Source organism: Vulpes vulpes, chromosome 2 (genome assembly GCF_048418805.1).
Source record: "Vulpes vulpes isolate BD-2025 chromosome 2, VulVul3, whole genome shotgun sequence".
Lineage (NCBI taxonomy): Eukaryota > Metazoa > Chordata > Mammalia > Carnivora > Canidae > Vulpes > Vulpes vulpes.
Window position 1 is genome coordinate 45,697,083 of NC_132781.1, and position 13,203 is coordinate 45,710,285.

General features: G+C 40.3%; 1 protein-coding gene across 2 annotated transcripts in view; it reads right to left on the bottom strand.

Annotated features, from left to right (window-relative positions):
- The window catches only part of SMYD4 (SET and MYND domain containing 4), a 54,669-nt gene that overhangs the window by 13,216 nt on the left and 28,250 nt on the right, over positions 1 to 13,203 (bottom strand). For both annotated transcript variants that reach the window (XM_026016281.2, XM_072747939.1), the window contains exons 4-5: positions 9,970 to 10,059; positions 7,143 to 8,283 (exon numbers count right to left, since the gene is read on the bottom strand). In XM_026016281.2, the coding sequence (XP_025872066.1) occupies positions 7,143 to 8,283; positions 9,970 to 10,059 (1,231 nt within the window). The remainder of the gene's footprint in view (positions 1 to 7,142; positions 8,284 to 9,969; positions 10,060 to 13,203) is intronic.

A 13,203-nucleotide genomic window follows, 5' to 3' on the forward strand; every position in this document is an offset into this window, starting at 1 on the left:
TGAGCAAAGAAAAAGAGACACACCAAGAAACAGATTTTTTTTTTTTTAAGATTTTATTTAGGGACGCCTGGGTGGCTCAGCGGTTGAGCATCTGCCTTCAGCCCAGGGCATGATTCTGGAGTTGTGGGATCGAGTCCCACATTGGGCTCCCTGCATGGAGCTTGCCCCCCGCCCCCGTGTCTCTCATGAATAAATAAATAAAATCTAAAAAAAAAAAAAAGGTTTTATTTATTTATTCATGAAAGATACACAGGGAGAGGCAGGCTCCCTGCTGGAAGCCTGATGCAGGACTCGATCCCAGGACCATGACCCAAGCCAAAGGCAGATGCTCAGTCACTGAGCCACTCAGGTGCCCCCTCAAGAAACAGATTCTTAACTATGGAGAACAAACTGATGGCTACCAGAGGGGAGGTGGGTGGGGGCGAGGGGAGGTGAGGAAGGGAATGGAGAAAATATTGTACACCTGAAACTAATAGAACACTGTTAACTACACTGGAATTTTTTTAAAAGTATACAAAAAAAAAAAAAGTATACTAAGTGAGACACACGGAAAGGTTAAGTAATCTGATTGAGTTCTTACAGAGGGTTAGTGGTTAGAGTCAGTGGAGTGCAAACCCATATCTATGGCTTCCCAGTCCCGTATTGCCATTCCTTCAAGGATCTATTTCACCCACATTCTCTTTTTTTTTTTTTTTTTTACTGATTATAGCATTTTTGATATTTGGTCTTAAAGTTAAATCTATCTTTTAATTAACTAAATTGGATATTCTATGCTTTACAAAGCTCTCACCCTAAGACCATGAAAGTGTTCACTTACCTTTTTCTAGATATTTTACAGTTTAATATTTTACAGTTTACAGTTCACTAACTTTTTAATGATTTGGAGAATTTAATACTTTTAGGGGGCTATCACATCAGTACCACTGTTTTTAATTACTGTAGCTTAATGGTTTTTTTTTTAAAGATTTATTTATTCATAGAGAGAGAGGCAGAGACACAGGCAGAGGGAAAAGCAGGCTCCATGCAGAGAGCTCGACGTGGGACTCGATCCAGGGTCTCCTGGATCACGCCCTGGGCTGCAGGCGGCGCCAAACTGCTGCGCCACCAGGGCTGCCCTGTAGCTTAATGTTGATATGAAATCTGATGGTACCAAGACCCTTCAGTACTGTTTATTTTTTTTAAGATTTTATTTATTTATTCATGAGAGACACACAGGCAGAGACTCAGGCAGAGGGAGAAGCAGGCTCCATGCACGAAGCCCGATGCGGGACTCTATCCAAGGTCTCCAGGATCACATCCTGGGCTGAAGGCGGCGCCAAACCGCTGAGCCACCTGGGCTGCCCCCTCTTCTGTTTATTATTATTATTATTGGAGCACCTGGGTGGCTGTTGGTTAAGCCACCGACTCTTGATTTTTGGCTCAGTTCCTGATCTCAGGGTGGAGATCAGCCCTGCCTCCAGTTCTAGAGCTAGGCGGTAGTCTGCTTGAGATTTCTCTGTCTCTCCCTCCCTCTGCTCCTCCCCACATGTGCATGCGTGCACACTCTAAATAAAATCTTTCAAAAAACTTTTATTATTATTATTATTATTATTATTATTATTTTCAGCTTTTTTACTGAACAGGTTATAGAAGAGGTGTAGTAAAAAAGACCAAAGTGAACATCATCATTGGGCTCCTCTGATTCTTCTTTGCTTCCATCTTCTCACACAGGGCAGCAGTGGTGGTGGGAGCAGGACCTCCTGTGGATATGGCCCCAGTTGCTGGGATGGTTCCACCAGCCCCTTCGTTATAGATGAGACTCCCAGTGTTGACACTGGCCAGGGCCTTTGCCAACAAGCCAGTGGGAAGGTTAGACATTTACACTGGGGACCTTCAGAATGGTACTATTGATCTTAGTCTTGGTGAGCACCACATGGTCTTACAGGATGAGCTCTGAAATGGAGGGTGTTAGGAGGGTGTGGGTGGGCACCAGCCTTGGCTTCCTCTGAAGGACCTCGCTTCCTCTGGGACCGAGGTCAAGAATTCAGTATTCTTCTGCAAAATGGCTATTCTCACCACTTATTCAGGATGAACTTTACAATCACTGTCAAATTCCAAGAAAAATCCAATAGTGATTTTATGTAAAACCACATTACACTAATTTGGTGAATGTGGGGGAACCGTCGTTTTTAGTTTTCAGTTTTTCCATCTGAGATTATGGCTTGTCTCTGCATTTACCCAAACCTTCTTGTATATCCCTCCAAATTAACATATGTTTGCATTTCTGGATGAAACCCTTCTTGGTCATCTATGAGAATTCCTTCAATAAACTGCTGGATGTGATATGGGAGTGATTCTTTCAGGGTTCCTTCAGAGATACTCACAAGTGAGAATATCCTTGGCTTTCTAGAATGAGTAGGAAAGGACTCCAGGTTCTCCCATACCCTGGAACACTTTATATTGTATAAAAATGATCTGTTTCTTGAAAGATATTCTTTCTTTGCTTTATTTTTTTAAATTGTGGCTGAATAAGGTCCTTAGAAGTTTTGAAGAACTATACAGAAAAGACTGGGTCTGGCTTGTTTTCATGGAAATATTTTGATAATCTTTTTCAATTTCTTCCACAGTCACTGGATTTTTCAAGTGTTCTCCTGAGAAAATGTAGGAAATTTAGATTTTCTACAAAGTTTTCTACTGCATGTTTTCAAATTTAATAGTCTAAAATTATATTAAGTATTTGCTTAAAATTTTTAAATTAATTTATATTATTGTCTATATCCCCTTCATTGTTCCCAATATTGTGGGCTTTTCTTTTTTCTAAATATATACCGTAATTAGATTTGCCAAATCTCTGTCTACATCAGGAGTCTGTAAACTGTAACCTATGTGCTGAATCCTACCTGCTGCCTGTTTTTGTACAGACTGTGCTCTAAGACCTGTGTTCACATTTAAAAGACTATTTTATTTATTTATTAGAGAGAGAGAGAGAGAGAGAGAGAGAGTGTGCAAGCCAGGGCGAAGAGTGGCAGAGGGAGAAGCAGGATCCCCACTGAGCAGGGATGCAGGGCTCAACCCCAGGACCCTGGGATCATGACCTGAGCCGAAGGCAGACACTTAACCAATTGAGCCACCCAGGCGCCTGTGTTCACATTATGAAGTGGCTGAAAAAAAAAATGAATAATGCTCACGATGTGAAAATTATAAGAAATCAAATTTCAGAGTCCATAATAAAGTTTATTGGAACCCAGTCATACTCATGCATTTGTGCATTGTCAATGGCTGCTTTTGTGCTACAAAGGCAAAAGAAATATAGATAAAATTAAATTTCCTTAGAACTTGCAGCTCAATGACAAATAGTTGAGACAGGCAGAGTATGACAATCCTCAAGGAGTTCACAACTGCCTTAACGTTAATGCTTTGCTAGAGGCAAAAAATAACCTTAGCTTGAGAGACCTCCAGGATCCTCTAAGTTTTCCTTAACACATGAAAATCCTTTAGAAAACTTCCTTTATCTCTACACCCCATCCCCCAACTTAAAAGTATAAAATCAATCACTCCTCACAATTCCAGTGCAGTTCTTTCTGCCCATGGGTGCTGTTCCATGCTTTAATAAAAACACCTTTTTGAGCTGAAAACGTCTCAGGAATTCTTTCTTGGCCATTTGCTCCCAGGCCAGTCATATGACCCTGGTCTAATGGATACCAGTTTTGATAGCTATATGTACTGAATCCCCTAGTATATTAGTTATCTTGGCTTGTATATCCTTATTTTTAATATATTTGATCAAAGTCATAGTGGCATATTAAAGTTTCTCACAATATGGAGTTTTTACCAGTTTCTCCTTGTATACTTAATTTTTGTTTTATAGTCACAAGCTCTGTGTTCCTTTTTTAAAAAGATTTTATTTATTTATTCATGAGAGACACACACACACACACACACAGAGGCAGAGACCTAGGCAGAGGGAGAAGCAGGCTCCATGTAGGGAGCCCGATGTGGAACTTGATCCCAGAACCCTGCGATCATGCCCTGAGCCGAAGGCAGATGCTCAATAGCTGAGCACCCAGGCATCCCAATCTCTATGTTTCTGAGACCTAAGGTTGATGATGTATTTAAATGCGGAAAGCACCTGGGTTGCTCAGTGGTTGAGCGTCTGCCTTTGGCTCAGGACGTGATCCTGGGGTCCTGGGATTGAGCCCTACATTGGGCTCCCCAAAGGGAGCCTGCTTTTCCCTCTCCTATGTCTCTGCCTCTCTGTGTATCTCATGAATAAATACATAAAATCTTTAAAACAAAATTAAAAAAAAAAAACCAATGTGGAAAGTGTCCTTTATAAAAATAAAATTCCTTCTTTTTACTAGATACCTTGGGTTCTGTTTCATATTAATACTAATTAATGTGTTATTTTGTTATAGGTGTTACTTTTGTAAGCAGAATATAGTTGGACTTAATTTCTTTTTACCCATTCTGAAAGATTATTTTAGAGTGTAGCCTATTTATAATTACTTGCAGGTTCACTTTATCATTTTTATCTTGTTGCTCAGTGAACTGGTTTTAAAATTTTTTTCTTCTCTAGAATATTGGGAAAGGAATACAATAAACCATTTTAAAGGTTTATTTATTTTTATAGAGAGATAGTGCATGCATGCACGCATGAGCAAGAGAGAGCAGGGGGAGAGATGGAGAGAGAGGGAGAGAAGAATCTCAACAGATTTGTGCTGAGCATGGAGCCCAACTTGGGGCTCTGATCTTACGACCCTGAGATCATGAGCTGCACCAAAGTCAAGAGTTGGACACTCAACTGACTGAGCCACCCAGGTGCCCCCAATCCATTTAAAATTTACTAAAATAATGTTACTTGTGAATCAGTGTTTTTAATTTTAAAAATATAGAAAAAATTTGGTATCCCTGGGTGGCTCAGTGGTTTGGCACCTGCCTTTGGCCTGGGGTGTGATCCTGGAGTCCTGGGATCGAGTCCCATGTCAGGTTCCCTGCATGGAGCCTGCTTCTCCCTCTGCCTATGTGTCTCTGCCTCTGTGTTTCTCATCAATAAATAAATAAAATCTTTTTAAAAAATTAAGAATTTTACCTGAAACCTGCTATCCAAATAAAAAACCTAACTATGATGAAATGTCATGCACATGAAGCAAAACATTTAGGCTAAGATTCTTTTTTTTTTTTTTTTTTTTATGATAGTCACACACAGAGAGAGAGAGGCCACTGCGCCACCCAGGGATCCTAGGCTAAGATTCTTTGACAGTTAGGGGTAGGCCACTGAAGGAAAGTGGATGGAAGACTCCTTTGGTCCCTATGACTTGGCCATTCTATCTCAGGGATTCAGCCTGCTGTGTTTACCTGAACAATAGTTTCTACAGTTTTCAGAGCTTCTGACATTTGTATCTTTTTTTGTCTGTCCTATTAAGTACTTTAGGGGCAAGACACTATAAAATCAGGAATTGGTAACTTCTTGCCATTTAATCTGGAAGCCCCATATACTATTTTTTTATATTCACAAAAACAAAACTAAATGAAAATAATATTTTTTAAAATGCTAGTGAATGTATCCAAGCGAAAACATAATTCTGGAAAAACACTCAACAGATGTATTTTAGAAGGTAGCAATGGCTCAAAGAAGCAAATGAAAGCAGAGAAAAAAAAAAAACAGAGACTAGATTGTAATGGTATTTCCTAGCATTACAGGATGAAGCCAGTGCTATTTTTGGGTGTTCCATGTGCTTCAGGATGGGGAAGATAGTCTTCCTCCAAAACACCTCTAGTGAAATGCCTACACATCATATAACTTGGGAGCTGCATTAAAATTAAAGATAAAAATATACATTTAAAAGGTTGACAAAATTCCAGACTACCTAAAGTGAGATAATCAAAAGTGCTGGGCAGCCCTGGTGGCGCAGCGGTTGAGCGCCGCCTGCAGCCCGGGGTGTGATCCTGGAGACCCCGGATCGAGTCCCACGTCGGGCTCCCTGCATGGAGCCTGCTTCTCTCTGCCTGTGTCTCTGCCTCTCTTTCGCTCTCTCTGAATAAATAAATAAATAAATAAATCTTTAAAAAAAGAAATCAAAAGTGCTAACTAAGCATGTATAGAGTTTATTAAAGCCACATTTATATCAGTCTGTCTATAAATCTTAGGTTTAGGTAATACTAATTCTTCCCCTCAATAGAGTTAGTTAGAAAATTGGGAAAAGTATAATGACCTAATTGAATTGAAAGACATTATCTGCTAAAATGGAGAGCATACAATAGAAAAACTAGAAACATCATTTTTCTAATAGTGTCTGTTGCCAGTACAGCGTCACTCATGATGCTGGGCACATCCAACATCTCCATCTACCTTCATTTATAGGACTTGGTTCAGGAGAGGCTGGTCTGTGTCTAGAGATGGCCCCTAGGCTGTTGGCCACTGACCAAAGGACAGTGCAAACAGGCTGGCCAACAGTTCATGGTAGTACTGTGTGAAAAGCTGTCCTTGGCCAAACTGCTCTCTTGGAAACTTAGAAGAATGGGGGAAATCTGTCAATTGGAAAGACAAGAGACAGAGTAGCTGCCGTCACATGAATAAGATTTTGATACTGTAACTTAACTGCAGATCCCTCTTCTTTCTCCAGTCTTTAGTATTTCAGTTCTCATTCACATAAAAAACCCCTCAGTAATAGGATTTAATTTTGAAGTTTATTTATTTATAATATTATTTTTTAAATATTTTATTTATTTATTCATGAGAGACACACAGAAAGAGGCAGAGATATGGACAGAGGGAGAAGCAGGCTCCCTGTGGGGAGCCTGATGCAAGACTCGATCCTGAGCTCCCGGAATCACTCCCTGAGCTGAAGGCAAATGCTCAACCGCTGAGCCACCCAGGTGTCCCTTAAAGTATATTTACAAACACACATCATCGTCACAACTCAGTGAAGTTAGGTGGGATTCAACTATTCATTTTTGAGATGAGAAAACTGAGGCAGAGTAGGATCAAAGAATTTGTGAAGGTCACATAGCTACTCAAGAGCATAATCACGGTAACAAAAGATAGCTAGCTGCCTTTCCCCATTAGACCATCACTACTGTTTTTGCTCATAGTTCTTTGTCCCCAAATTTTAGCTATGCCAGGAACAACATTGTAAGGCAAACAAAGCTTCCCTCAGGTTTACCTGTTTCCTGGATGGTGGTTATTGCCTGAGCATTACACTGCAGCTGTAACATGTGCTTCAACATGGCTACTCCCCAGATATTCAACTCTGAATACAAGGCAGGAGGTGCTGCTGTTTCTGGCTTCTTGGAATCGGCTGCTTCGAGCTGCCTGCACAGTGCAGAGACACTTAGAGCACAGAGGAATTTGTATTCTGGGCTATGGTTTTCAGTATGGGCCAAGAGATTGAAGACAGCATTATAGTTATTTTCGTATTTCCCGTTAATATCACATCCTGGAACTGGGATCTTAACTGTTTTGCCATGTCTCTCACCCTCCTCTCCTAGGTCATAATTGAGTATTTGTACCAGATTCTCGCTCTCAGGTGAACACATGTCCTTGTTACTGATCTCACTACAAAGCTTCCTTATGACTTTGCTTGCATCCTCAAATCTAGCTAAAAGAGTCGACCTCAGGGCAATGTGGCAAAAGATACCCAGTGTGAGCAGCAGTCCCCCTAGAGAACACTCTATTTGATGATAAAGATCCCAGGCCTGCTGCATACACTCATTGCTGCAATACTTCGCATAGCTGCATCCATCACAGGGAACTGTGGCCAGAGTATGCTTCAAACATCGGTGACAGTAGAGGTCCCCATTGGTAACTCTGGTATCCCATTTGTTCTCTAGGCCATGATGTAGTCCTGGTGGCATTTCTCCTGGGTTAAGGACACTCACAAAAGCATCCTCCTTCACCAAGAGCTCTCCCGGGAGAATATCTTTTGTAGCAATCAGATAGCGGCCTTTTAAGGGGTCTATGCATAGGCTGACAGATGACGATGCACTGGAAATCTGTTCATTCTCTTCCCTTAGGTCCATATCCTCAAAGGTTTTGGTTAGAGTTGCTGTGTAGGTTTCTGTGAGATTCCCCTTCTCTTGTACCTTTCTTTTCAGACGACAGAGGTTTCTCTGCAGAATTTGAAACTGGGCAGCTGCTAGGGTTGGTTTGGCGGCAAAGTTACTTTCAAGATCCCTGATGGTCTGGCCTGCCTCCTGCAGTCTCCCCAGGGTTACCAGACATTCAGTCTTACGCAACATCACCTTGGGTTGCAATCTTTCTGGATACCCATGCATCTGTGCTCTCGTGATATCTTTAAGACACATCTGAAAACAGAAAAGAAATCCTCAAATGACCCTTGGTCCTGATTCTTCAATGTCTACTGAAAATTTCAACAAAAATCTACAGGAAAATTAATGATGATTAAAAATGGAGCAATTACCACCATGTGCTTATTTCTTTAAATCATATTCTACTTTCTGATCTTTTGAGTGATTAAGTAATACTTGCTGAAGATACTGTGTTTGTCTTATTAAATATTCCTATTTTGAGGGGAAAAAAGTCTTACAGAGAGAAGAATTGCAGTGATTAACAGGGTAGGCTTAGAAGGATCTGAGTTCCACTATTGATTGCCTTAGTAGCTGTATGATCTTGTGCAGCAGCTAAATTTCTCAGTGTCTTAGCATTCTTATCTGAAAAACAGGGATACTTCACAGGGTTGTTTTAAGGATGAAATAAGGTAATATAAAAAAAAGAAATAAGGTAATATATCTAAGCTGCTAAAAAGAGTATCTGGAACAATGTATGTATTTACTGTATCATAATTAAGGGAAATAGAAATAACCAATATAGGAAAGTTATAAAGGGTTAAATTTTCACAAGTTCTTCCCACTGGTCTTTTTTTAAATTTTTATTTATTTATGATAGTCAGAGAGAGAGAGAGAGAGGCAGAGACATAGGCAGAAGGAGAAGCAGGCTCCATGCACCGGGAGCCCAACGTGGGACTCGATCCCGGGGCTCCAGGATCATGCCCTGTGCCAAAGGCAGGCGCCAAACTGCTGCGCCACCCAGGGATCCCAGTTCTTCCAACTGTTGTTCTCAATTATCTAGGCCTTTTTTGCTTAGGGCCAACAGTTCAACTCTTGCTTCTTTTATTTTATTTTATTTTATTTTTAGATAGAGAGAGAGAGAGGGTAAGAGTGAGTGTGGGGAGGGAAAAGGGAAAGGGAAAAAGAATCTTAAGTAGGCTGCACGATCCAGTGAAAATCCTGATGTGGGGCTCAATCTCAGGACCCTGAGATCATGACCTGAGCTGAAATCAAGAGTCGGACACCCAACCAACTGAGCCACCCAGGTGCACCCTCTTGGCTTGTCTCTTTTGGTTCCAAGGGCAGTAAGTGTGAACTTGTGATTATTCAAATAGTTCTTAACTCTAGGGTGTATTTTAAAAGTTCCTGTGGAATTCCAAAATGGACGTATCAGGTTTGTCTTTAGACCTCAATTAGGGAAGAAGAAAGACCACTCCCTCATAAGCATACACAGGTGTTTCAGTGCAACTTTTACTAGCCTATTCAAAATGCGTATTGAAGGTGAGCTGTATTACTGCAGGGATAATCTTGAACATGCTCTACTTATTAAGAAACAAACAAACAAGTAAACAGTTTGCAAACACTTGTAACCTGAAGTATTATTAGCAACATATCTCACAGCTAATCTCCACACTAAGAACCGCTGACCCACTGGATATAGTCCATGGCCCTGTGCCATGTGCCATGACTCTTGTCAACCAATACTACCCCACGCAATCACCTGTGATAGGTAAAATGAAATAGGAGAAAGAGAAAAATGAATCAGAAGAATAAATTTGGGAGGATACCAATTTTCTTCCAATTCAACCAACTGCAGCACGGTCCAGTTTGAGTGCTCTTAGGTAGGAGCAGAGATGAAGGTCTAGTCTTCCAGTGAACCCCCTACAGATCCTCTCCAATCACACCAGACACCCTAATACTCACTTCATACTGATCCAGGTAGAAGAGGGCTGCAGAGCGATTGGCATAACACAGTGAAATGTCTACAGTGTGAGGCCTTGAATGTGATATTCCCTGCAAAACAATGAACCGGTTAAAGATATAAATGAAAACTAGCATTTTAAAACATAACCTCTACCTCCAACATGGGCTTGAACTCTTGAGATCAAGAGTCTCATGCTCTACCTGCTGAGCCAGCCAGGCAGCTAGGAGCTCTGAAAACTAGCATTTTTATTATTTTTATTATTTTTAAAAGATTTTATCTATTTATTTGAGAGAGCGGGGGAGAGAGGGAGCAAGCAAGCACATGAGTGGGGAGGGGCAGAGAGAGGGAGCAGACTCAATGCTGAGCATAGAGCCTGCCAAAGTGGGGCTTTATCCCCGGACTCCAGGATCATGGCCTGAGCTGAAGACAGATGCTTAAGCAACTGAGCCACTTAGGTGCCCCTGAAAACTCACATTTTTAAAGTCTTTTTTTTCCCCCAGATAATAAGAGCTCTCCTATGAAAGATGGAATGAAATTGCGAAAGTTACTGGATCTTTGTGCTTCAGCTCCCCCCCCCCCCTTTTTTTTTTTTTTGAGATTTATGAGAGACAGAGAGAGAGAGAGAGAGAGAGGGGCAGAGACACAGGCAGAGGGAGAAGCAGGCTCCATGCGGGGAGCCCGATGTGGGACTCGATCCCGGAGCTCCAGGATCACACCCTGGGCTGAAGGCAGGTGCTCAACCGTTGAGCCACCCAGGGATCCCCCTCAGCTCCATTTTTAACTACGTTAGAGCAAAGCTGAGAAAATCAAGTGAGGAAATTAATATTCAAAGCAATTGAACACAGGAGTATCAGATACAGCTTCAGCTACAAACCAAGTGAACTATAAATGAAAATGGAAGAAAACATTAGAAGCACAAATGTGCACATAACAAGAATGAGTGGCACGAATAAAAATTCACAAAAGAAGAAACACTAATGATATTTATTTCTTAGAAAACGAATAGTTAATTCATTTGCAGATAGCAAAATATATGAAAACAAAGGCACACAAGATTTCCCTTTTTCCTATCACCAGACTGGCAAAGATTAATAACTATTAGAAAAGAAGCATCTCAAATCACTGGACAAAAGGTAGGGATTATTCAATAAAAGTACTGTGACAAATAGGTAGCAAGTTGGCCCTCTAATTATGATAAACCTTTCATCAGGATAAATTCCAAATGGATCAAAATCTTTTTTTTTTTTTTAAGATTTTATTTATTTATTCATGAGAGACAGAAAGCAGCAGACACACAGGCAGGGAGCCCAATGTAGGACTTGATTCCAAGACCCCAGGACCACACCCTGAACCAAAGGCAGATGCTTAACCGCTGAGCCACCCAGGTGTCCCTGGATCAAAATACTAATGTAAAAAATGAAACTCTTAGAGCACTAGAAGGAATTGTAGGAATAAACTAAAGTGATGCTAGAGTGAAGAATCCCCCCACCTTTTTAAAAGATATTTATTTATTTAGTTAGTTATTTAGAGAGAGCATGAGCAAGGCGGACGGGCAGAGGGAGAGGGAGAAGCAACTCCCCACTGAGCAGGAAGCCCGATACGGGGTTCGATCCCAGGACCCCCCAGGATCCTGACCTGAGCCGAAGGTAGATGCTTAACTATCTGAGCCACCCAGGAACCCCAAAGAATCCCTTTCTAACTATGACACAAAACCCAGAGGTCATGAAAGGTTAATAAATTTGACTATATAAAACTGTTCTTTACAGCAAAAACCAATAAAAGCAAACATTGAACCGGAAAAAGTATCTACAACTCATAGCACAAGCAAAGGGCTCATTTCTTTATGATTAGATCCTACAGATCAATAAAATGACGACCAATAATTCAATAGGAAAAGAAGCAAATGATATGAATAGATAGTTCTAATGGGAAATAAAAATGGCTCATAAACATATGAAAAAATGCTCAACCTTATTCGTAATCAGCAAAATGCAAATTAAAACTCTACTGGATCTTGAAAACATTATGGTAAGGGAAATAAGCCAGAAAGAAAAGAACAAATTCACTTACATGAGGTACTTGGAATTGGCAGTATCACAGAGATAGAAAGTAGAACAGAGGTTGTCTGGGGTGAGGGGGAGGGAGGTATGGTGAGTTACTGTTTGTTTAATGGGCACAGAGTTTGTTTTGGTTGATGAGAATGTTCTGGAAATGTTTAATGGTGATGGCTGCACAACACTGTGAATGTACTTAATGCCACTGCACTGTAGACTTAAAAATGGTTAAAATGGAACATTTTATGTAATGTATATTTTACCACAATAAAAAAAGTTTTCATCTGATAAACTGGAAAAAAAATCCAACTCTACTGAGATGCCATTTTTCACCTATCAGACGGGCAAAGAAAAATGCAACTGACAGCACAGTGAGTTGTCAAAGGAGTGGGTAAAGGGGCATTTTCATAGGTAGCTAGTGGGAGTATAAGTTGGTCTCATGATAATGAAGAGCAAGTTAACAATATATATATATAGTTCATTTACATCTGTATCATTTATATCTCCATTACACCAGCAATTCCTCTTCTAGGAATTTATCCTACAGATAATAAGCACTTACCCTAGAGATATGTGCAAAATAACATACGCACAATTTCTCAACATGGAGTTGTTTTTTTTTTTTTAAGATTTTATGTATTTGAGAGAGAGAGAGCAAGTGAGCTCACAGAGTGGAGAAGCAGACTTCCCACTGAGCAGAGAGCCCAACATGGGGCTTGATCCCAGGACCCTTGAGATCATTACCTGAGCTGAAGGCAGACACTTAACCAACTGAGCTACTCAGGTGCCCTTCAACACAGAGTTGTTTGGAGCAAATGATAGGCAACAACTTAGATCAAATATATATTGATCTATAGGACACTGGTTAAATAAATTACTATACTATAAATTACTATACATCCATATTATGGAATATCACATACCTATAAAAAAAAGAAGAATAAGGAAGATCTTAACGTACTGATATAGAATGATCTTCCAGATACTATAAAGTGAAAAAAGCATGGGTCTGAACAGTGTATATAGACTGTTATTTACATACAGAGTGTATGTGTGTGCAGGAATGAGAGAGAATTTGTATTTATTTACATATGCCAAAGTGCCTCTGGAAAGATACATTAAAAAATTTTTTTTTAAAGATTTTACTTATTTATTCATGAGAGAGACAGAGAGAGGCAG